The sequence below is a fragment of the Poecilia reticulata genome, linkage group LG7, assembly GCF_000633615.1.
Source record: "Poecilia reticulata strain Guanapo linkage group LG7, Guppy_female_1.0+MT, whole genome shotgun sequence".
Lineage (NCBI taxonomy): Eukaryota > Metazoa > Chordata > Actinopteri > Cyprinodontiformes > Poeciliidae > Poecilia > Poecilia reticulata.
The window spans coordinates 1,630,418-1,657,308 of NC_024337.1; the positions used below are offsets into that span (position 1 = coordinate 1,630,418).

Consider the following 26,891-nt stretch of genomic DNA (forward strand, 5'->3'; position numbering starts at 1 on the left):
GCTTTCCTTGTGAAGTATTAACTTAGCAGCTATGTTTCCATCGGCCATCTAATTGGGCAGTTTGACATTTCAAAATTAAATCCGCTCAATAGAAACGCAGCAATTTCAAAAAACACATTTATCCATAAAAGGTTTTGCCGCAAGGATGAGGCTGTTTTTTTTTCATCTTTATCAAAACGTATTTGTTTCACAAAATTGCAATGGAAACACTTCTATGGCATCACGAGTCACGTGGTCAACAACAGGATGTTACTACTGGTGAAAAACTATGGAGAAAAAGACGTCAGGAAGAAGATGCAGTCTGATGGTGAGGCATGTTTTTTAATAACATATCGCGTGAATCAACTTAGTCACGTATGATTTTAAGTGTATTTTTAATTTAATGGAAACACTGCAATTGCAAAATTGTGTTTTTTCGACATTAGCGGAATACTGCCAAGCATTTAAAGATGCTGTTAAGTTCAACATCTTACTTACAGGGTCAAAGCAAGCATCTTGCTTCAAGTTTGACTCAGGTTGACTAACATCATCCCCTGCTCTAAGAATTTCTCCAATCCTTTGCACAAAACTTGACAAGGAAAAGTTTGAGAAATGAGAGTGAGTGGGGGATGTGGGGCGGGGGGCTGTAAGCACATAAAGAACTGCTGACTGCCAGAGAGGAAACTGGAAAGAAACAGCATCATAAAGCACCTGCCACAGAGCGCTGTGAGGGAGAGGGCTTTGCTCCAGCAGAACCCCCTGCAGCAAACAAACGGTGTGGTTGGAGACCAGAACGGTCCCGAGCTGAAACATGTCGAGTTGTTGGCTGTATCCACAAAAACGCCCGGAGCGATAAAACCCTAGGTGAAAGCAGTGGCAGGTTGTGTATGGAAATCTAGCATTAGTTTAGAATCGAAAGACAGTAATATGTATCAATTGTAGATCACCAATAAAACCCAGACTCTGAATAATTATGCAGAGATCAAATTATGTGATGACTGGAGAAAACATTCTATTCACAGAGCACCAAACACCGCTGCTTTATGTGTCATGAGTTCTGATGTACCAGCAGCTGCAACAATAAAAAATGGCGAGGCATACTGGAACATTACACTGTAAACAAACCGCAGTGTTGCTGAAGGGAAGGTGAAGAAATAATGGTGACAAATATAAGACCCAAGTTTGTGAGTTGTGACAACCAATACAATATATATATATATATTTTTTTTTTTTTAATTTTTTTAATTTTTATTTTTTTTACCCATGAATTGTCTACTTCAGGTTTGACTCTCTTGCTTTGAAAACTCTTTAATTGGAGATATTTGCTTCTCGTTTCTGTCCCATCTGTTGTATTGACGACAGGACAGTATAAGTAAGTATAAGATAATTTATTCTGCATCAAATGTTCATGGTTCTTTAAAGGTATTATCCTAAAAATATTAGTCTTCACAGATCAGAGTTAACTTATTGAAAAGGTATAACTTTGAGTATTTGCTCTGATATTGAAAATGTAGCTTTAGGGAATTACCTGAAGCTACAATTTCATCCAGTTACCTGTTGAGACAATGATACTTTGTGCAACACTTTCTGATTGTTCAAGATTTCAAAGGTCACCTGTCTTCACTCTGGTTCCATCTTTACAGAAGATATGCACATTTCCAAAATATTAAAAGAATGCATTAAAGTTGGAGATCTGGTTAGATTTTGTAATTTTTGCAATAATGCAGAAAATTAGGCATACTTGTGATAAAGCATACAAGAATGGTGCAAGGTTGTTTCCAGTATGACTTACATATATTTAAATTCATAAAACAAAAAATGTTGCTCTCAGAAAAAGCAACTTCTTTATTTATCCATCTACGTATTTATTTGAACAGAGTTCCATGCTCCATTGGATGCAGCCTTTGTCTCCACAAGCTTGGACCTCTAATTGTACAGCATTTGCCAAGGTAGAGTATCATAGTGTGTACAGCTGGTGACAAGTTGTTTACTCCACTAATTGCGGCACAGTTTGTACCGGGTTTCTGATTAGGACCTTCGAAGTGGAATAGAAAGTCATGGGGTTTCTTGCGGGGAGTGGATCAGCAGTAAAAACAAAACAACAACAACAAAAAAAACCTCAATGCCATCAATAACACAATGTGGTCAACTTTGGATTTCAGATGGCTAAGAAAAATCAAACTCAGCCTAAACATAAAAATGCATGACACATAAGAGCATGAAGAAACTCACAGAAGTCGACATAAATCGATCGGACATGATCCTGATAAAAAAAAATAAAAAATGTCTGGCTTCAAGTGGCTATGAGTCAAAGGGAAGATTTTATTTGTGAGGACAAAATAACTATATCTTTCTTCTTCCCTTCAGTCATGACAGCAGTTAATTTGGTGTAGCACAATAAAATCAGCAGGTCCTTTTTATTTGGGATTTGTCAACCTTTGCTTTTACCTCACCAGAATGGGTCAGGTATTACAGGAATGTGTTACTTGTTTTGCCTAAAGTTGGAAAGCTGTCAGTTTAAAATGCAACTTCTGGACTCCTGTCTTAGTAACCCATCTCCCTTACATCATTTATACACAGAAAGCATTCTCTGAAATTAGATATTAATGTTAGGTTTCTCAACTTACCTCCCTCCACTCTTTGGTTCCCACACCTTGCACATATAACACAACCACTGGAAGAGAAGCAGAAAGAAGAGAGAGGTGAAAATGGGGATTAAAATAAAAACAGTTTCAGTTGTAGCAAAAAAGCCCATTTGGTTTCTGTATGTTGGCACCTGAAGCACCTAACAGATATCAAAACATTGGCTCTCAATTCCAATTTCATTACATTTGTTGTTGCTGGAGGTGAGTAAACAATTCTTTATTAAAAGCCAAACCAGCACCCTTTAAGGAAATTAGTTTTCATACCTCCTACCTCCTCCTATTTGTGGTAAATATGAGAACATACTGGATCCTAAATTATTAAACTTCTGGCAAACCAGCAGAACAGAGCAGAATTAATAAGACTTCACAGATATGCTGCTGCCTAATAATTTGAATAACTTCAAAAATAAGAGGGAACCATTTGGACAAAGTGAAACATGATCAGGATGTTTCACTTTAAATGAAATGAAAAAGGAAGAGCATTAGTWCCTGCTCTTTTTTTTTTGCTTTGCTTTGTTTTAAATAACAATGTTAAGCAATAATGAATCTTTTATGCCTGAAAGTCAGTTTATTTCCCCTTCACCACATCTCTATGAAAATTGCATTTGTAAATTCAGAAACATGGGTCAGTACTGAGGTTGTTATGAAAAAAATCTGTCAATATTAAACAGTTCATTCTGCTTTTGACTCTTGTTTGAGCTTCTGGTACAGCTGAATCAAATGCTATCGACTTTTACCAAGTCCTGCTAAGGCTCTTATGTGATTCAAGTTGAAATCCCTGATTGACAAAAAAATAAAACAACTTTCAAAGGTTCTAACATTTATAACAAAGAAGCAGTGGTGGGTAGACTTTCACTAACACGTAACAATGGAGCTATTTTTTTTGATTAGAGCATTTGCTAACTTCTGAAACGGTTAGCACACTTAGCGCTCCCTAAATTAATTTTTTTCAGATACATTCTAAAGCGCTAATTTACTTTTCAGTTTTGTAGACTTTCAGTAGAAAATTCAAAATCGCATTTTTTTTTCCCTCAATAACTTTATTTCAGACAAGAAACACAGAGGTAAAAAAAAATCAAACACAAACAGTAGAGAACCAGATATGAACATTTAAGGGCATTATAAGACATTTAAGTTATCATCTCAGAACCTCATTGGTGTTTGAGGTTTATACTGTTTCAAGGGCAGATTTAATTTGGGTTGAAATTAGCGCATTAGCATTAACCTCAGCTAAATACCATGTCATTGTAGCACTTTTGGATTAGCGCAACTAACTTTTCAATTTGCAGTACCCACCACTGCCAGGAAGCATTGTTCTAGCAAAATATAGTGAAAAGAAATTTGCTTACTTTTTTTTTTTTTTTGCTAAAGTTTATGCATGATGTAAAAACATCTAAGTGAAGAGCTTAAACAAACAAAAAAACATTAATTTATAGCTTTAATGTGATGTGCATTCATCCTGGCCAAGTAATCTCATTTGTGTCTAGACATCATCAGCCACTTTGTGCCTGTTTTAAGTTTGGACATTAGCTCTAATGAACTTTAGATCGTCTAAATTAGAAGGTGATTAAAACCAAATTTTACTGTCCTAATGAGCAATTAAGAGAGGTGCAATAAGAAAGATAAGGGGGGCAGGCAGTGGATCTTTTTGGCCAGTGCTTTCACAAGAAAACAATCTTTTCTTTGTCACATTGGTAACCATGCGGGAAGCTGCAGATTAAATTGGTTTTGTAAACCTGATTAGTACAGGCTAATCAGTTCGTGACTTGCATGTTCACATTTTAATTGAACAAAGGGGAAGATAAGCAAAAATGAATGGAAGGTGTAGGCTGTCAATTTCCTACCCTCCAAAACAAAACCACAAAATGTAACAGCATGGTGCATCAAGAGTTTGGGGCGGTAGAGGCTGAAGGAAGACTCCGATTCATTCGAGTTAAGGTCTAGAGGACCTGACTGATTGTGCACTTTATGGGAAGTGACAGAAAAAGGAAGGAGCAGAGCTGCTCAGCTACATGGCAGCTAAGCGACAAGTCCCTCTAAAGTCCCTCTAAACCCAGGACCACTGTATGCAGCATGGGTATACAAAAAGTAAATATGACTCATTCTGAATGGACCATAAATCACAAAAAGTTCTAATCAAAATCATGTGGCTTAGCTGCAATTATTAGAACAACCAACCTTGTTTCACCAATTGAACAAAAGAGAAGAAAACATGAAAACATTTGGACAACCTGGGCCTGAACAGGCAGTCTGGCCCCCTTAGCTGAGAAACCTGTAGTTAGATGCTTTCTGTAGGAATATGCCACGCTGAGACAACAGAATAGCCAAGTCCAAATGTCAACTATGAGAAGATAAGAAATTTGAAATTTGAAGACACGGGTCAAAACCCCAAATTGTCATGAGGATACCGGAGTCACCTTCATACATTGACGTGTATGAAGGTGTTTTTTTTTGGGTGGCAGTTAATTAATGAGGTTCTTAACCAGTCCTTAGTGGAACTATTGTTATGTATTTTAACAATTAAATCAATTAATCTCTTCCTCAGAGTGCAAAGGTTTTCTCTTTGTCCACCTTCAATAAAGTAATTTTGCAGGGATGTATTTGTTTGTAGGATGCAAATACATTTGAATTTTATTTATATGCTAAACAAGGCGGAGAGGCAGGGAGCAGCGGTGCAATAAAACCCAGGGCCTCAAGGTAAGACAGCAGGGCCTCCCATCAGATTTTCCTCTAGATTAACGCTACAGTTTCCATGCATAATAAATTTAGCTAAAGCTCAAATGTCATTTCACAGAAAGAGAATTACTAAACAGATATACTGGCAATCAACTCATGTATCAATGCAGGCGCAGCTTTTCAAAATGAAATACATTTCTGAAAAAGATTCTAAAATACAAATGACAAGAGAAGTCTAACCAGGAATCATTGGATGAGAGGTGGGATACACCCTTTACAGCAGTGGTCCCCAACCCCCGGGCCATGGACCGGTACCGGTCCGTGGACCAATTGCTACCGGKCCACGCAAGAAATAATTAAATATTTCCGTTTCATGTATTATTTGAATCTGGATGATTTTTTATTTTGAAAATCCTTTAACTGGATTCTCTAGGTCACGTCTTGAGCGCCAACACTGAGGCCACAAGCAGCAAAATGAGTAGGAAACGGATCAGATGTCTTTGGAAAGTTTATTTGCAAAGGCGAAAAGGCCCAGAGAAGAGACAGGAGAATGGATTTATCCTGGACCGGTAGGTAAGACACAAATTAAAAGCCCGCATGTGGCGACTGGCTGCTAATGAGGCCTTCAAACTACTTTGCCACGTAGAGACCAAGCAGGCTGTGCATATAAGCAACACTTCGGGTGTCATTGTTTCTCATCACTCCCAGATGGGACCGTCCCGTTGCAGAGAAACAAGCTCAGGGCTCCGTTAGTCATTATCGTGAGTTAAAATTTTCACGAAAGTAAAATGTTCGTTTTTGTGGCGCATCTATCTTATTTTGAAAGGATATATAAACGTTACCATAGCGACCTGAGTCAGAGCGTTTGGGCTGTGGTCGAGAGGAGATGAGTGGAGCTTGTGAGTCTTAAGTCTGGTTTAGACGGAAAGATTTAGGAATTGTCGGCGGATTCTCCAAACCTCTGTGACCACAGAGCTGATAAAAGTACAACAGGTTCGATCGGTTCGTGTTTCCAGCCACACGGCAGGAGAAACACGAACCGATTCCAGTAACGAACATCGCGATTCCAGAAAATAACCCAGTAAAAACTCCAACATAGCATACGGGAATTTAGAATAACCAAACATGGATGACAATGTAGAAGCAGTAGTGATAGTTTGTGGAGTCATTTTAAGAGATAAAAGATGTAACAAAAAGAAAAGGCGGTGGATAAAAGACGGCGGGAGCAGCCGCTCTATTTGCTGCACYTTTACATATAATAATAAACATTTCCACATATCATCTCCGATATCCACCGGACTCTCAGTTGCGATATGTCATCTGTTTGGGATTCCCCTCTGCTCTTACGCGCTTTCTGATTGGTTACCTGTCACATTCAACAGGTTGTGTTCTCGTTCACAGTCAGGGAAAAACCCCACAGGCTGCGATAAAAAGGCCAAGACGACCCAAATTGGGCATATTTAGTATTTAGCAGGAACACCAACCTGCAGAAGCCTTATCTGACGGTTCACTTCCACCCCCAAACCCCCCTCCCCCAGGCCGCAGCAAAATTTCAGATTATTATTATTATTATTATTATTATTATTACCGGTCCACGGTAATAAAAAGGTTGGGGACCACTGCTTTACAGGATGCCAGCCTGTTACAGGAAGAACAGCTATGGAAGTACACGCACACACACGCACACACACACACGCACACATACACGCACACACCCACACACACACGCACACCCCCACACGCACACACTGAAGGGCAATTTAGAAGAACCATATAACCTACTATGCATTTTGGACTGTAGGAGGAGCAGCAATATGAGGTACGTGGGTGAATCCATGAAAACTGCACTTAGAAAAACTCCAGGCCAGAATCTGAAAACTGAGAACCTTCTTGCTCCAAGGCAACAGTGGCAGCAACTGTGTCATCACACAGCCCCAGGCAGAACGTCTTAATGTCATTCCAGTGTTGATGGCCAAGCTTGACAGCAGCAGTCTGCCCTCTTTATTAGGCAGACTGTGTTGGACCTTTTGTGTCCAGAACTGCCTCAGTTCTTAGTGACTCAGTTCAGCAACTTTGAATCTCGTGAGTGTCTTGTTCCATCAAATCCCAATATCAAGTACAGTAATGGATTGAGCAGACATCAGTAGACCACTACAGTGTGATCATAAAAGATTTGACACCGACAACATTAATGGAGTGAGTGGAGCTTAAATGTTCCTCACTTGGCCCAAAGTGAGCCCAGAAAATATCCTCGACACCATTACACCAGCAGCAGGATGGATCTCTGCTTTCATGCTTTTTAGACATGAATAAGTTTGTTCAGGTGATCAGTCAAAAAAAAAAACATGCCATCATCCACCTGCCACTTTCTGTCGTCTTCATCTTGATGCAAAAAAGTGTTTCCATCGCACCTTTTCGAAATAAATACATTTTGATACAGCCAAGGAAACCACCTCATCCTACCGCCAAAACTTTTTTATCAACAGTTACGTTTTTTCTAAATTGTTTAGTGTTTCTATTAAGTAAATGTATTTTCCAAATGTCAAATTGCATAATCATATGGTCTATGGAAAGAGGGTTATTAAAACAGCTTGGCAAAAGTCTGAATACTCCAGAACTTGCCATAAGTCAGACAAAAGAAAAATAAAAGTTAGGCCTGGATAGACAGCTGGTATACCAGCTAACTTTTATAACTTAACTTTATATTTCCAAAAAATCCAAGTTAAGATGTGAAGCGGAGGCAGATTTCATCTGAAGTAAGAGTGCACTTCTAAGGACGCTGGCTGTCAGGAATCTTTCTAAAACACACCCCTCACATAGCAATTAGGTAAGTGAGGGTGGTCACATCCCACCTAATCTAGTGATTAGCTGTCAGGGGAGAGATAAGGCAAAGTAGGCCAGAAACCTAATTCTTGAACCCTGGAGAAAAGGCCACAGCAACTCTGCCGTATCGAATCGAAGGAAATTTACTGCAGCAGACAGGTTTTTTTCCCCCACTGGAATTCCCACAATTGGTTTAAATTGTGAAATTATATAGTAATATAATATAGCTGACATTTTTAGGAAAGTAGTAACTCAACAACTTATTTAATTGCCTGAATGCTCAATAGTGAAATGTCAACCACATTTCTATTTTTTTGCAATAAATGAGTCGTTCACTTTTTTTTGTTTGATTTCCAATATAATTTAAATTTATAAGGTTAACTCTTTACAGTTTTACAAAGATAGAAAATGAAATTAAGAAGTAAAGAATTTAAGTATAATAGGAAACTGGCTGAACAAAAACTGTGACTATGACTCTCATAAATATCAGAACTTACGTTTTACTGCATAAAAGTAGAAAAGGGGAAAAAATCAATCTTAAGCCATAATGCACCACTTTGTTTTCAGTCAGTTTTGTTCTAGATGGAAGAAACAAACTGAAGACTGAAATGGTCCAGAAAAAATCATCTGCTGTGGATTTTTGTTGTGGCACTTGAAAAATCCATTCCTCCTTCAAGACATTCATGCTTATCCATTCATGTGAGGTCAGGTTGTGGAGACAAGTCAAGGTGGGAAACCCAGACATCTTTCTCCCTAGCAACACTCTCCTAGCAACTACCCCTGAGAGGATTCCAAGGCACTTCTCGTAGCAGCACAACATTTAAAATATACAAAAACATACAAAAAGTCAGTGTAGTATATCTTACAGCAGGGATGCTCAAGTCCAGTCCTCGAGAGCTGCTATCCTGCAGCTTTCAGATGCTTCCCTGCTCCAACACACCTGAATCAAATGAATGGCTCATTAGCAGGTCTGTTCAGAGCTGATCCTGGTCTGTTGGAGTGAGGATGCATCTAAAAGTTACAGGATGGAGGATTGAACTTGATCACCCCTGTTATAGTACATTATTATTAATTATTATTATTATTATTATTATTATTATTATTATTATTATTATTTATATTTTGAACACTGTTTGATCTTTAGTGTGGACCTATGTTTTGACACCTGAATTTCTCCACTGTAAGATAATAAAGGTTATTGCTATTTATTCTAATCTAATATTTAGCTAGAATTTAACTTGTAGCGCGATGAAATTAGCATTTTTAGTTCCTTTTGTCCAGATTCAAATGTTTCATTTCATTTTGGCACACTTAAAACATTCCCAGTCAACCCAATGTATTTGCAGGAATACAAGAATGAAACAAACTGTTTCAAGAATAATGTGGATTGAACTAAAGACCAAATAATCAGGACAATCAGTGCTATGTAACCAAGTGTCTTCAATCAGCTTTTCCAAAGCTGAACACCAGATATCTAATGATTCTTCATTTTTTCCCTTTAATTCCTCTGAAAAAGATTTGACATCAATTACACCAATGTCAGTGTTTATGTTTTTATTTCACTTTTCTACATAGTAAAGCATCTGACATTTGGGAATGTGTATGTAAGAGTACAAAGTTGTACAGTTGTGAAACTTCCAGTCCAAGTGTTGATATTTACACCTCTGGGCTTAGATTTCTCATCACACAACTGGCTGAGCCTTCAGGGTTTTTTTGTGCTAGATATAAACATTTAAGTGTTTGACTGTTTTTCAAGTGTGGCATTTAGCCATTATCTTTTTGGATTTGTAGAGAAGTAAAGGATGTTCAGTGGTTTAATGTGATTTATCTGTTTAGACTTCTACCTTCAGGTCAGCGCTACAGAGCGCTATTTACAAAAATTAGCAGCCAGTGAAGTGGTTTCTACCCACAGGTTGTCTGACAGCCTGAGTGGTCAACTAGTTTGCTGTAGATCAAAATAACCTGCCTTTCTTTATTCTTTACATAAACATTTACTGTACACACACATACATGTACATACTGCTCCTTTTGCCCTTTTTAATTATTATTCTGATTCTAAGATGAAGGCATTCTTCATATGAAGAACTTTTACAGCTACAAAATAGGACATAAAAAAATGACCTCTATTGTCCCTCAGTGGGGAAATTCAAGTGTTATTATAATGGCATACTCAGACTTAAAGAAATATGCAACTGAGCATATTTCAAGATAACTTTTTTTTTAGAATGACTAAAAATGTACAAAATGTGCATGTTATATCTGTTTGTCTTGCATGAGTTTGTACATATAGGTATTGAAATGTTTGTTTGTTTCCTACAAACAATATTTGTGTTTTTTGTGATAGCAGTTCACCTGGGGAAAATAAATGAGTTCTGAATAATGAAGAGAAAAAGTTAACTAAGGGATGTAGAGATAATGAGACATAATCATGTTCAGAAAACAGACTAAAAATATGTTATGTTTTTGTTTTTGTATTTTTGTTTTTAATACACACACAATATATTGTGCTATTATTGGACTGGCATTCAAAGTGTTAATCTCAATTAATTAATTATATATATTTTAACATGTAAAAAAATTAAACACAATTAAACAATTTTTTTAACATACAAATAACACTGCACCAATCTCATGGGTGAATACTGTAAAAAACAACTTAAAAATAGTTAATATCTTTGTTGCTGAGTTTATGTGTCTATTTATTCAATAACTTAGCAGCAAAAATGCTTTTGAACCAGAAATTTTGTCTATTTTGTCAATATGTGACCAATACATAAACATGATTAAAACATGATTAATTGCGAATAATTAATTACCTTGGTTCAATATGTTTTAGGAAGTTTCACCACTAGTTATTATACACAAACATATTTTAAATCAAAATACGTTGTGCACCTACCTACATAAAAAAATGATGATGGAAAACAGGAAAAAGTGAGTGAGGTTATCATGATTCATGCATGAATTGATTGCTAATTTATAAAATGTCCTCATGCAGTCTTTAATAATTTAGTTTTTGGATTACTTTTTTTTCAGGCTACATTTACAACATGCATATAGATGATTATCCTGATTATAATGTAGGGGGATTCTAAAGCTTGAGCTCTATCTGCTTTACTGTCATAACCGCTGGACTGGTAATCTGTTTTTTAAGTTGTGGTGGTTATTAAGTAGAGTGGGTGATGGATAGAGGTCTGTGAATCTGTGATTCAACTGGTGATGCTCACACGTTCCTCAGATCTCATTAGGAAACCTTAAAGGTAATTAGAGACCAGTGACCTTTATCCGAAGGGTATGTCACGGGCCCTGCTTTTAATTCACCTCCGACATCACAGATTTATTCACTCATATTTGACCAGCTAGAAATAAAATCTGTTAACCAACAGATAGAGAAGAAGAAAAATTAAACAGTCTAGATTTTAATATTTTTGCCTCCCACCATCCTTTAAATTCACACTCCATACAGTGCAACTTAAAAGTTGTTACATTTAGCTTTAATTTCAACCTTAATCTTAGTCATGTGGTATAAATTCACCATTCAGGCGTAACGCCTTAAGCATTGACAGGTGAGGTGAATAACAATGATAGTGGAAACTTTTGTTGCACTTCTGAAAAACATAAACTCCTACATGCCTGTGACTCACAATCCTTTACTGACCAAGTACGAAATAACACATTGTATATAAGAAATATAAGTGACTAACAATCACAGAGACTACACTGAAATTACAGTATGAGTAATAGACTCTCATACTGTATTTTACTCAGTCATTGATTTTACTTTTAACAGATGCAGAACTGGTGGGTGTTGGATGGCCATCTCTCATATGGATTTTAATGGAGTGAAACACTTGTGTGTGCTTGTGTGTATGTGTGTGTGGATGGAAACTTCCAGTATTCCCCCAGAAAATGATATTACATAAGATAAGTGGGATGTTTCATATGGAGGCCCGAAAGCGGTGTAGATGGTGGTGTACAGAAATAAAAGAGAGCGAGCAGAACATTATGTGTTGCTGTAGGGGGGGTACGCAATGAGAACAGCTAAAAAGCACTACGTATTATTAAAGCTTTCCTAGTTGTAATGATTCAGAGGGACGGGAGAAATTTTTCTGAGAATTTCTAAACAAAAAAACATGCCACGTTGGAATGGGATTGGGAGACGGAAGCTGCTGTTGGAGAAGAAAAACTGTAAAACCGAAGAAAGAAAGACATTATGAATTCAAATATTCTCCCATTGTGCAAAAGAATGCTTCACAGCATCAATATTTTGGCTATTAAACATAGCCATTTCTTTGAACCCGTAATCTCCTCTGCTTGCTTTTGGTATTCTTAGCCACCAATTTTTACCTGCTCAGAGAATTGCACACAAGCCGGTTGTATCTCTTTCCAAGGACAGCGGCATGAGGTCACGCATGCCTGGAATATGCTAACATCCAATCAGAACAGCACTGAATCAGACTGAAACAATAGTCAATGTGTGCATTCAGATGCCTAACAGAGCATTGTGTGTAGAAGGAGCTTTGTAATAAAACCAGGCATCCATCAATATTAAGAGACATGTCTTCTGAAACACTGATAGATGTCGTAAATTGGCAAACATTATGCCTGAATGCTTTTCCGCTGTGACATATACAACCCTAGTTACAGTGACAAATCTACTGTGTGTTTGATTGATAGGATTATTTTGCTTCTCCTTTCCAAATCTATTCACTGTGAAGGTTTTCAAAGATGAAGAAAATATACATTTCTTATACTGCAATCTGTCCCAAGAAAATGCCAGTCATTATACGATCAATGAGAACAGATTTCAGACTGTGGAAATTTTGTTTAAGACTTACTTGATTCCTTCTTGGCTGTGAGCCTAGGAGGACTGGAACTGTGTTTCCATTACAAATGTGTGAGAATCTTTGTCTTTGTCGGTATTCTGCTAATGTCAGAAAATCAATTGTGCAATTGTGGTGTTTCCATTGAATAAGAAATTAAATTAAAATCACATGTGAATAAGCCTGTTCATGCGATAAGTCATTAAAAATAAGGGGAGCGATAGATGTAAACATTTACATGAGATTTAATTCAGCAATGGCGCTAGCGCTCATCGTATATCAGCGTCAGAGGAGCCGTAGACGTCTTATTCAGGCATTAGAGCGACAAACCCCTTATAAATGGGAGCAGCTACATGTGCAGGGTTTTGGGGAAGTTGTAGTCTGTGATTTTACAGAAGAGCTATGGATTGGAAAAACAAGTTGGAATAACACACAACTGTGAGAACTCTGGTGAAGCCAGCTGCACACAGTCCAAAAAAATAAACAATTCTACCACTTCCTCTCATCTTCAAATTTTCCACCAGTAGTAACATCCAGGTGTTGATCATGTGAATTGTGTGATTAAAAAAAGTCTTTCCAGATTTTGCAGTAGTGCAAAATACATCCATCCAAAAAATTTTGTTATTTTGAAAATGTCATGTTCCCTTTAAATTAATTTATTTTTGGAATTGTGCAATTTCTTGGTTCATGGAAACGCAGGTTACGACATTGAGTTGCTAATCACATAAACAGGATTTTACAGAACTGAATAACAAACAGTATTTAAGAATCACACAATGTGTAGAATTGTTAGGGGGCACTGAGTTGGACTGTAGATATTCTAGACAGGTAAACAGTCTGATTGTGCCACTTTTTAGTCAAATTTATGTCAAGTTTTCTGATGACAAAAGTATTAAAATGTATGGATTAAAATTTAGAAATAAAGCAGCTGCTGTTTTAGCAAGTCAGTCGGTATACCATATAGTTTGTGAGCAAAATGAAGAGGGAGCAAAATGAATACTAGACAGATGGTATAATTAAAATTAAATGAACTATTTATCAATTTAAATAGATTTTATTAGGCCATTGGCATATAGTCACCACCAGATGCCTACAACACCCCAGACTATCAAACATTCTATGAAATCAGAGCAAATTAGACCATAAATGAAGTAAAGGAAAGAAATGGAATGACTGAGTTAGAATCCTTGGGTGTCTGGGTTCTTGCTTTTGTTTTTGTTTTGATTATTTTCTTCTTCTATAGGTCTTTGCATATTCATGGCATTCCTCTCTATTCATTATTCATAGTAAGGTTTTGCCATATTAGTTAATTCTTTGTTGTCTAGTTTTGTTATTTATTTTTGTGTTCTGTTCTCTGTTAGTCTGAGAAAAAGAAGCTCCTTGTTCTACACTTCACTTCGTCCAGATGGACTGGGCTCTGGGCTGTTGAGAAACAAATGCTTCCTAGAGCTGGTGAAGTTTGACATTTTACCCAAATGATAACATTTGTCCATGATGTACATAACGCCAGTTCAATCCTAAAAAGCTTCCTCCAGTGCTAAAAGAGAAGTGCTGATGTGATTGAGGCGACTGTTAATGTTAAATCAATATTTTTTTAAAAATGCTCTTTGTCTTTCTAACTGTTTATTCACTGTCATATGCTGTTTTTATTTTAATTATGTAAAGCACTTTGAAATGCCTTGCTGCTGAAATGTGCTATACAAATACAATTTGATTGATTGATTGACTGATTTAGAAGCAAGACCAACACTCACTTCCTCTGCTGCCATTGCTGAAACTACACACAGACCACAATTCTAAAACAGCGCAGAGAATCATTGTTCACAACTTCTTCTGTTCACTGACTGGCTGAAGTTCTACCAGAGAAATTGAGGTTAATGTGAGAAAATCCCAGGCAGAGCATTGAAAGGAAATGAGAATCAAGCGAAGCTGCATAGGAAAGCAATGGCCAGGTGGGGACTTTGTCAAAAGTTTCATTTTATTTGAAAATCAGTTAGGCCCAAAGTCATTCATACTGTCAAATTTAGGTTTAAAGAAATCTTTTWATGGGTTTTTTTCTGACTAAAGGTAATATTAACTTTTTGGAGGAATTCAGTCAGAGACTACTTTAATCTGATGACAGATCTACTGAGGGAGCTAAAAACCATAAACACCTTTACATTTCTAATTTTACTGCAGTTTTTTTTCCAGCATGCTGAAAATGCAAAGAAATTATTGTCTGCATCCAATCATTACCAGCTCCTTTCCATCATGACACTTCAAACATCTCTTTAAATCCACTTTACAGCACCTGCTTTGAAGGTCACGATCCATCTTAGGAACATGAATTACAGAAGAACACMATTATGATCACTAAATGGGAGACGTCTCATATTCCACAGCATAAAAAAATAAAAAAAAGTCTTACATGCAAAGGTCAAAGAGAACGAGACATGCTGCCTCATTTGCAAAGAAAAAATGTGATGCAGTCTAATGTTTAATGGCGGACAGATTGCATTCAGTTACTCAACGCTACAGAAGAAGAAAAAACCTTTGACAGTCATCTCAGCAGTTCTTCCCTTCACAAAGAAGAATACATCGATTGGAGCTGTACATCCTTTGTCCATGTGTGGGCGGACACACAGAAGCATGAGGTAATTTAATGGTGGTGTCGGAGAAACTCAAAGTTAATTCATACAACGACTAGACCAAATTGTCACAACAGCACCAAGGGCAAACTTTAAACGACGGTAAATCTGATAAGAAGAGGTACTTGAAGAGATGAGTCTGGGTTTGTTGCAAAGCTTTGTACAAATGAGCGGCACAAACACACGGCACATAAAACAGTAGTGAGCTTATGGCTGATGGCAAGGCTGAATAAAACTCGGGCAGGATAAACACATTCCTACAAGGGCGATCTTTATACTTTACATTCAAGTTACTAAAAGTCACTTTTGTGTTGGTGAATTGAAAAATGTGTGCTTCATGAATTTAAAAATGGGAAAATGAGGGTAATTTTGTGCAAAATCAAGTCCTATGAAACTCAAATGTGTGTATGTCTTGATGTGCTTCTGTCCTGAATAGTGACACTGTGCAGGGATCAAGGGTGTGGAATTCCATGTTCTGCTCGGTCTAACGCTGTATGTTGCTAAGAGCAAAATACCAAGCTTTTAGCAACATTGTTTTCATATTTAAAAGGGCAATATTATGTGTTTCCAGCTACATAGTGCCATTTTATATCACAATCAAATAACTATGTTGCCTTCAGGTGTTATAAAAATGCTTCTTATATCACATGATTTAAAAGAAATTTGACTTCATAATTTAATGTCTTGAAGTTGAGCCTCTGTCTCTTTAAGAAAGTTGCTCTTTCTGAAACCGCCATTACAACATGGCTCCTCTATTGACCCTACCAGCTTTAGAAGTAGTTCCTATAATGAGCCCAGCAGATGCGCAAGTCCATCAGGTGTTTGCTAATTGTTCCTGACTAGTCTGAAGGAGCTGAGTGGGGGAGGTGGGATCATGGAGGAGGGCTGCTCTGTAATACAGAAGCTTGAAAACTCCACCTCAGAGGAGGAGCTGCGTCCTCAAAGGCGGTGCAAGGTCCACTGATGTGTTTTACACAGCTGAGAGGTTGCCATGGGAGATTCAAGGATTTCTCAAACATGCATGAAAGAATGGTAGTTATTGCTGCGTTGCTCACACCCCACAGGACTCATAATAGTACGCACCTTTTTCTTCTCCAGGTAAACAATATTTCAGATGTCCCAAACAATGGTATAGTTGTTTGAACTAAAGTGGATTTGTTGTTGCTTTTCTTTGCCTCGCTGTGTTTGCAGATCCATTCACTCACCCATGCCGCCAATGACGACAAAGTTACAAACTGGTGACAATCGTGGATGTCCTCAAGCCTTCTTTTGTAAAATTAAATTTCTCATCATGAAGTCATTAATGTTTCAAGACATTCCATCATCAGGCGCAGCAGTATTCTCAGCAGCGGTTTCCTCATGCGTGTAGCCATTTGATGATAACCAGGTGGGGTTTTTTAATGATCACAAGCACATCTGTTAAACTTTGAAATTGATAGCGACTTCACCGGGACTTTTTGCACTGTTTCACCACTGCCAACATTATGAATCCAATGACATGAAGTTAGCTGATTATTTTGAGCTCATGTTGTGTTTTTTATCAAAAGCCTTTCTATTATTAGCTCCACCTCTTCTTTTCATCAAAAGAAGTTGTTATATGTTGGAGAAATCTCATAAAGATGGAAACGAATGGCGAAAAACATCTCCCAAACTCCTTTGATGCTTCCGCGGCGCGGCTAACCCAGTTACTCAGGGCCTCCTATTAGCTCGGAATAACATTAAGAGTGATTAAATCACCTGCGATTTTGCCATGGCAAGACACACTCTTTTGACCTGATTGCATGCTCTGTTATTTTGGCTCTCTGACTATTGAAGTCTCTATATTTAGAATTTCGACAATCAGCCGAGCTGCCACAGATGTACMTCTGATTACTTTGATTAAAACATTTTTGCGAGGATAAAAAGACGACTGACTGAGAGCCGAGTGCAGTCTCCTCTCCGTTCCTTCTCCCTGCCAGGACATTTGCTCTCTCTCATCTTTGCAGCTGAATATAAAACGCCTAGGCAGTTGGCAGCGATAAAAACTGGACGAGACATGGCAGAGGGAGCAGCTGTGAGAGGAAAATAAACCAGTTAACTGGTTTGACTTGGGGAAACCACCTGTGACGTACAGTCAGAAATGAGACCAAAATGGGCAACTTCAATCCCTTCTAACAGAAAAGATGCTCTAAGAGGAACTTCCAGGAAGAGATTAGTTTTAGTGTTCTCCGGGAGTCTGCTGGGCATATTATCAGATGAAGGCTTGGCAGGAAGCATAGAATATATTAGAAATTCCACCAGTTACAATTACAATGGCAAAACTTGAGACAGGAATACCTTCAGATTCAGCTACGTTGCAAACATATCTGAACTTCTCATCTTTTTCTCTGTATTTTATTGGAATGGTTGATGACAGTCCAACACTTGGTGTGAAAATGATAATTAAAACAAAGTATTTGACCTTCTTGGTGCTTTCATGATATAAACAATTTAAAGTTCGCACACTTTAAATTAGACTTTTTTTCTTTTTTTTTTTCTTTTGAAAATTGAGTACAGAAACATTTTCTAAAACCAGTTCTAGCAGAGAAACCAGAGAAACCAGCCACGTGTCTCTTGAGAGAGGATTAATTTCTAATTATGTTAACATTATATTGTCTAAAAAGGATTAAACTGCCCTCAGTTTCAGTTTCCAAACTCTTGTTGGCTGAAACTTTGACCAGCCCTCCAACCGGATCCTGTTACTGACCAGCAGAACCCCTAACATCTGCTGAAGTTGAACCGATGTTAAGACTCATGCATCACTTCTTCCTGTCTGTACTGGTTGGAGCCCAGTAGCTCCTCAGGCAGCCCTCACATCTGTGATCCGTCACCCACATTATCACCCGAGCCTGAAGACTAGGGATTTAGACAGCTGTGCTCTCCAGCTGTGATTTGTGAAACTCATTTCAGTCTCGACTGTCTGTCAGGTTGCGGCGCATCGTTCCTCCCTGCAAATCTGTGCCCTTTGGACTCTGAGTCGCTCGGCACTACTTATCTGCTCGGACGCCACTGGGCTCAAATTAGTCGGCAGAAAGCTTTGATGTCAAGAGGCTGAAAGGGAAGAACGCATAAAACTGGTAATAGAGCCGTTTAGATTGGCAGGTGCAGAGAATGAGCAGTCGCTGTGACTTTCTGTTCACAGCTCTTTGGCTTCTTAGTCTTTTTTTTTTATTAAAAGAAAAAAGGGGCGTGCCCAAATATCCAGTCAAAATGTTTAACATTAGACTTGCCTCTCATTTGATCCACAATCAAAAAAATGAAATTGAGAAATAAACTGTAAAGACTCATAGATCCATTTCTGATCACAGTCTGAGTTCAGCTGTTTACAATGAATTCTTTCCAAAGGCCTTTTCCCCACAGAAAAAAAAAAAAAATCAATTTATACAAATATTATATATTTTATGTGACATTATTAGGGCTGTGAACGGTGACATGTTAACTAGGCCTGTTGCTATAAACAGAAAATTAATTAATTGCATAATAAATTTAAACAAGCTCCAGCATTTTCATTTGCATGATTTATTGTTTTTCTCTTTTCTCTCTTTCTACGAAAAACTGGATAATAAGAGAATTAAGTCTGGTGTTTTGATCTCAACTAGCCCTTGTTTTTAAAAAGACAATTTTGTTTATAGAGATTAATAATTAATTTTATTTGTTGTTCCTGTTGTTTTGTTTATTTTGGATAATTAAAATATCTTCCAGTTCCAGTGTTAAATGTTCATTAGAATTTAATGAATTGTAATGAATTCATCGATCTTTGAGAATGTGTTCTTGCATTATTTATCCATTACCATTATATTGTTTGAAGATGGTCTCAAAACAACAATATTGTCATTTATTGTGATAACTTCTGGGACAATTTATCATCCAGCAAAAAATGTTATTGTAATGCATGTGATTAATCTAAAAAGATTAATGTTACATAATGCTGCATTACCTACTTTTGTGCAAAAGCGTCTCTCCCTTGGAGCATTACTTGGTTCATAACAGCTCGTTCCACAGCTGCTTTGTACTGCGGTCAAAAATTCAGAGTCGCAAATAAGAGTGAAAAGATGAGTGAGGAGAGTCAGATTGTTGTGCTCTGCGGTAAACTTTGCTTTAGAAAACACGGCAGTCAGAGCGAGCGTCACAAAAACAGAGGCAACAAATCTCGATGCGGTCATCGAACCCCGTCCTCGGTTCCTTGTCTTTGCCCCCTTCTCTCTGCCCACTTCCTATCAGATTACTGTCAGAAAAAAGAACAGAAACACCGCAATGGACGTTTGGATAAAACCAAGGTAGAATGTTGCCTCATTTGCAATTATCCTTCCACTGAAGAACAATTTATAGTTAACATTTCTAAATTATGTTTGAAGCAAAATGACGTCTTTTAAGCTCCAGGTGTTTGGAGCTTTCCAAACACCTGGAAAGCTCAGATGTTTGGTTTGAGACAAAATGATTTCCTAAACATTTCTTGAAAACATGGGCTTCCACATCTCAACCTTACAAAGTTAATCATAGTGACTAACTGATTAATTACAGCGCTGGAGTGTGATTAATCTGATTAAATTTTTCAATTGACTGACAACACTAGAAATTATACAACTGCTCTTTATCTAAGGCTGCAGTTCATTTGCCCTCTTCTAAATATGTAGTCAGACCAACCGCTGAAATTACTTCATGCTAGATTTGTTCAGTCTCACACAGTCATACACCGAGAGACAAATAAGTAGGAAAGTTGGGGTTAAAGGTCATGCCAGAAAGTAACACCGACAGTTAACAGGGGAGATGAAAGCTAGTATTGATCATTGTTGGTTACAGAGCTTCGGAACGTGACGTCACTGCTCTAGTCAGAGGGGTATCAGCGCCATCTTTGTTGCCACCGACAAAAACGACTGTCTCTCAGATATTTTAGCTAAGGCACGAACTTGCTGCGTTATTGGGTCTAATGTCCGATCACATGACCGAAAAGGTAAAAAGATGTAAAATGGACTTTCGTTTCACTATTTTCCTGCTTGGAAACAACGCGAGGAGGCTAAGCTAACGGAGCTAACGAAAAGAAGACGAATGTCCTGGTGTCAGCGGTTGAGACGTCTTGATATTACGTTCTCCAAGATCCACAGATACCTACAAGTTTGCTCCAGACATTTCCATTCTGGTGAGTGTCTAAATTTGCTTTGTTGATGTTGTGTCATAATTTATTTTGCTATGATTTTGTCCGAGTAGACTCATGTTCCGTTTATGTTGAATTCATTTAAGTGGGTCAACCTTGTTTAGGTCGGGCTAATATTGTTTATGTAGCATAGTCTGAGTTTATTCAGTGAACATCGAGGTTATTACATTATTGTGAAGTAAACTATTTTACTAGTGTTATCAAATTTACAGCATTAATACTGATGTGTGTTCTGATATGTCCTCTTAAAGGCAAACCGACATATGAAACGGATGAGCTCAATCCAGACTGGGATCCAGCGCTGAATATGGGTCACTGCGAGGTCAACGGCACAACATCGTACCGACATGGGCGTCAATTAAAGAGGCGATACAGCAAAACCATGATGGATCAACAAGTTACTGAGACTGTTTTCATTAATTACCCCAGAAGAGGTAAATAATGAAACCAGAGTAGCGGAGGCTGTAGATGAGGAGCAAGTTGGAGAGGCTGACGAGGAAACGCCAAGAGAGGAGTTCAGCAAGGCTGCAGAAATATGTGTACAGTTGGAAGTGGCTGTTTTCTCTCATTCAATAATTTCATGTGGTAAACATTCATGAAACATCTGCTTCAAGCACTTCAAGTTGCATGTAAACAGGTGAAGAAATTAATATCCAGTATCCAATTTGCAAAACAACTTCGCTGCGGTTGGTAATACAATGAAAACACCGGTGTTCTGGCTAGTTTGTTTTGGTCTGTGGGTTGCAAACATGGCGCCGAGCGACGTAAACGTCATACGCTGTGACGTCAGCTCCAAAGCTCTATTGGATAAAATCAACCAAAGTGTAAGAATAGCAAGCTCACCTTTTACAAGTGTAAAGCATAAAAAAAACAACTTTACATGTTCAGAAAGGTCTGGAAAACTGAATTAAAGTCTATTTTTTAATCAGATGAAACCCTACAGAGTATGGCATTCAAATGCAGAGAGGTTCATATCAAATTATACTGTATTTTCATCCCTGCAAATCTCACACCACATTATCTCTCCACAATATTGTCCTCAGACAAAATTGTCCTCAGTTGGACTCACAAATTGACACATTAAAATGCTTCAAGGCTTTTCATCAGAAAAAGCAAAGCGTTCTGCTGGAAAGTCCAAATAGTTTCTTTTTGAGAGTCTGTCAGTTCATTCATATACAAGCTATTCTCACATGACTGCCACCCAAAACCACTTCCTCCTTTTTGCTTCCATGGTGAGTGAACTGAGTCCAGATTACAGTATTGTTAAAAAAACCTTGAATTCCCCCAATTTTTTTTTTTTTCACAGAGTGAAGGTTTCACAAATGAAGCAAAAGTATTAAATGATTGGTAATCCTTGCAGAATAGCATGTTTTTATATCCTCTTATCTCATTCTAAAGTAGCTGCAATGCATTGAAACTACATTTTCTGTGATTTCACACATTAAACCAATTATGACCATGTTCATATTCAGTGAAGATTCTATTCTATCTTTTATTTCAGATTTTGATCTACAAATATTAACAAAAAGCAGTGAACTTTCCCTTTAGTTTAGCTCTGGGTCAGAAGCTGTGAGTTTGTTATCAACTTCAGCCTCATTAGCTGCAGGGCCTGCACCCTCAGCCCATTAACTGGATTTTCCCTCCCTCCAGGTTTTGTGCCGCCACCCCAAGCAGATGATTGGACTTGGACAAAATTGGGTGTTGAAACAGGAAACTGACCCAAAACACATTCACAGTGGTTTTAGAATGGATAAGACCTTAAATTTTGGACCTCAACTGTTTCAGAAATGCATAATTTATAAGTCGAAACCAACCAATTCTCCCTAGAAGAGTTGTACACCATCCAGCAGTAATCATGCGAGATGTTTACTGATGGTTACAAAGAGAATCTGGTTTACTGTGGGCTAGTTATAAAGTTACACAGTTAAATATTAACAACAATAATTTGGGTTATATATACATAAGAGAAAAACGGTGTTCGTCATTTTTCAAAATGTTATTCATTTATTCATAAATATGACAGTTTCACACTAAATATCTAGCTCCAAACTAAATATTTAATTAGCGAGCTAAATATTTAGCTCAGAGATAAATATCTTCATTTAGCTAAAAGCTTTAAGCTGTATTTAGCTTAGAGCAAAGTATTTAACTGTAAGCTAAATTCCAAATTTAGCCTAAAGTTTAATAATTATCACTGAGCTAAATATTTAGCTTCATACTAAATACTGAGCTAGCTTGCTGAATACTTTCTATAAAGTATTTTTCATTGACTTGTACAGGACTTATAGAAAATCCAAACAAAATTCAAATATTTCCACCTATTTTTTGTATTATTTATTTATTAATATTTCATGATGTCACCCTGGAAAAACAGCAGTTTACAAAATCAAAGAGGAAAATCAGAAGTTTGCCACTTACGCTGATGATTAGTGTATGTTTACCTCTGTCTTCAATGTTGTCTGTTTAATTGTTAGTTCATCTTTTGAATGAGAAACATTTCTGCTCTAGTTTTAGTCCTGGTTCATTTCTGGACTGTCTTACATGATAAAGTTCACATCCTTACTTTTCTTAAGATCTTCCCCCGAGAAGTGGACCATTCATTATGTCTTATGTAGGAACAAATAAGGTAAAGAGCAATGCTTTTTTAAGAAAKGTTYTTAGGGTAAAACATCTGCAAACATAGAACATAAAGATAAGCAGTTCAGAGAACAAAAAGGTTGACACATACCAGGATCTGACTTGGAGAATGTATCCACATCCAGCAGGCTCCTGAAAAAGAAAGCAAAAATGTAAGTAAAAATGGGTCATTCTCACTTTCTTCACTGTGTTCTGATGTTGGATTCATTCATTAACATTTCCAGAATTCCATTTGGATCTTTTCTCTTCATTCTATTTTTCCAGAGTTCCCTAAAAAACCCTCGGCTAAGCCCCCAAAGCGCGGTCATGAGCAGATTTAGATGTTTCTACAAAATGACTCTGGGGAGCCAGCCATCAGAAAGAATGTGTAATGCGTTTCCATGAAATGAGTGCAGTATTGAACTAAATAAAACGTGGCTATCACAAAGGCCCAATAATACATTCCGGAAGGAGCTGATGGAACTGGCTCTGTTCCACAGAGAAAAGTAAGTCAATGTCAGTAATACAGTGGAGTTAACTATTAAAACCAAACTGGAATAAAAGAGAATCATCACACTAACTGTAATATCCCCAATTTGGCAGCAATTCACACGTGAAACGTGATTTAAAATAAAAGGCCCACACATTTTGAAACAGACAGTAGTAAAAAAGACAATTTACATCCTCTCACATTTTACTTTCTGTTTACGTGAGAACAGAAGATTTTTTTTACTGGATCCTGAGGGGAAGCCTCAATCATTTTAGATCAGGGGTCCCCAAACTTTTTCCTGTGAGGGCCACATAACTTTTCCCTTCTCTGGTGGGGGGCCGGAGTCAGTTTGTAACAGAATAAGTGTGACGATTGTAGGAGTGCCTAAAGGTAAAAAATTATTGTTTTCCAGAAAGCACAATCAAAAAACCCTTCTGGGTTCTTCACAGAACAAAAGTCAAGAAATAAATATTAACACTATTAATGAAATAAATAATAACCAAATAACCCTCTCTGGGTTCTTCACAGAAAAAATCCAGGAAGGATTATAGTCCGTATTTTCCGAACTATGAGCCGCACCGGACTATAAGCCACAACCCCAACGTTTTTTGTTTTTTTTTAAACCAGTAAACATACACATATAAACCGCAGATATATCTGCCGCTCCAGGTTTTCCACAGCGATGCAGCAGCAGCAGAGGGGGACGGACACCCAAAAATTGAGTCATAACAGGTCAATTGAGTATCACATAYATTACGTTGAAAAAGAAAAATTTGCCATGTTTAGATTTAACTGAACTGATTACAGTAGTTTCCGAATGATAACTGTAACAGTAAAAGTGCTGATCCTTCTTGTCTGCTACTAGCATGTGCTAAATGAAAATGGGCTCCGTCTTCTTCTTCTTCTTTAGATTTCAACGGCAGCTTGCATCCATTATTGTTGCACTACTGCCATCTACTGGATCCTGATATCTATACCTCAAATTCTCATAATGATCCCAGTATTATTTAAAAAAAATGAAAAATCTTCTTTTCCCCCTCAATGCTATTTAACTGATCGACAACATTCTCAAATTTCAATTCCCTATTAAAACCTAAAGTCTGCAACAGACTGGTGACCTGTCCAGGGTGACCCCGCCTCTCGCCCAGTACACTAGCTGGAGATAGGCACCAGCAACCCTCCCGACCCCACTGAGGGACAAGGGTGAAAGAAAATGGATGGATGGATGGACTTCCAATGATTCACTTCCTGCTAAAGAGCCCCCTAGTGGTTGAAAGAAAATCTACAAATCTGTGGATAGTGGGTTCCGGCTTATAGTCCGGAAAATACGGTATATAAAAATAAATCTGAATGCTCTCTGGTATTGTTCAGGGGGCCGGACCAAATGTGGAGGCAGGCCTGATCCGGCCCGCGGGCCGTAGTTTGGGGACCACTGTTTTAGAGCCTGAAGAAACTAACAGAATCACTTCAAGAACACCAAATCTTAAGTAGACTAAGTATCTTAGTACACTTGAAATAAGACAAAAGTAATAAGTACATTTTCAGCAATTAAGTCAAAAATTCTTGAATATGGAAAAATTACCAAGTTAACTGGCAGATTATCCCACTTAACATTAGGAAGATATTTTACTATGAGTGAAAAACTGCCAGCTGAACTTGTATTAGAGCAGTGCTTCTCAGTTCCAGTCCTCAGGCCCCCCTGCTCTGCATGTTTTACATGTGCCTCTATTCCAGAACAGCTGATTCAGATGATTGCATGAAAATCAAGTGCTGCAGAAACCTGTTAATCACCCACACATTCAGTCCAGGTGTGTAGCAGAAGGGAAACACCTAAAACATGCAGGGCAGGGGAGTCTGTGGACTGGAATTGAGAAACACTGTATTAGTTTATCATAAACCTGTACAAACCTGTATTTCGCTAATAAAATTTTTTCATTACTTTTAAGGGTGATCTAACCGCACAGCAGTTTAACAGGGGACGTATGTGGCAAAAGTAACTTGACTTCCATATCACAAGAAAATCAGCCTCCATCTTCAAAAAGCACAGCAACAAATGATCTGGACCGGCTGCTTCTCTGATGCTTAAAACTTGGAGGCGTTAATGCGCCTCTAACACTCTGTCAGGATATTATTACAAGTTATCATTACTGATCCAGAGATATTCTCACAAGTAATAAGACACATTACAGTGTTCATTAAAGCACAATCTTATCTTTAGAGGTTTTTGTACATCTTTCAGTGGATCAGGGTAGCTTACTACATTTCTAGCCATTGATTTAAATAATTTTTTAATATTTTCTGTTTTGTGAACTTTTCTAAAAAAGGGGATAATAGGCTTTGTGTCCTTTGATTTTTTTTTTTTTTTTGAGATCACGATGTTTTCCACTGTTGTTGCAATTACAAATGACAGTGGATGTTGTGGGCTTTGTCTTTAAGCAGAGGAATTTTAAATAAAATTTCATCCAACACACATCAGAAAATTGTATTAAGTGAAAGAATATCTTAATATTTAAGCACCTCTTTTAATTATAAATGCCACAAGGCATCAAACGTTTGTATGAATATCTTACAATAACAATAGCAGGGTGGTCATTGAAATAAATTTGAAAAAAAAGAGAGATTTTGAATAATATCTTTAAAAGACAACAGTGAACCTCTGTGTCTTCATTCAGAATTTGGGAATTCACGTATTGACAGATTGATCTCTAGAACAGAACTCCAAATTATTCACAGAAAATCTACTTATTTGTTCATACCAATAATATTTAAAGGAAAATGCAACTTAGAAAGTTGCAGACATGCTTGATTAGCATTCAAAAAGTACTAAATTCAGGAGCGCCATTCTTTGTCCTTGGAGGCGCAAGGTTACAGTAAAGTCACAACAAAAATGTGGAGAAGAAGAAGAAGCTAGCTAGTGGCAAGCTAACAGATGCCAACTCTGGAACATTTAAACATTAAAGATATTGGAAGAAATTGTAAAAAAAAATAAAAAATGGGTTCATCTTTGACATGGCAATGCTAAAGGGGGTCAAGGGATGTCTG

At 37.5% G+C, this 26,891-nt stretch overlaps 1 protein-coding gene across 1 annotated transcript in view; it reads right to left on the bottom strand.

Moving 5' to 3' along the window:
• LOC103466873 (copine-9) overlaps positions 1-26,891 on the bottom strand; it is a 97,909-nt gene that overhangs the window by 68,705 nt on the left and 2,313 nt on the right. The window contains exons 2-3 of the mRNA XM_008412761.2: positions 23,472-23,512; positions 2,607-2,653 (exon numbers count right to left, since the gene is read on the bottom strand). Of these exons, the coding sequence (XP_008410983.1) occupies positions 2,607-2,653; positions 23,472-23,512 (88 nt within the window). The remainder of the gene's footprint in view (positions 1-2,606; positions 2,654-23,471; positions 23,513-26,891) is intronic.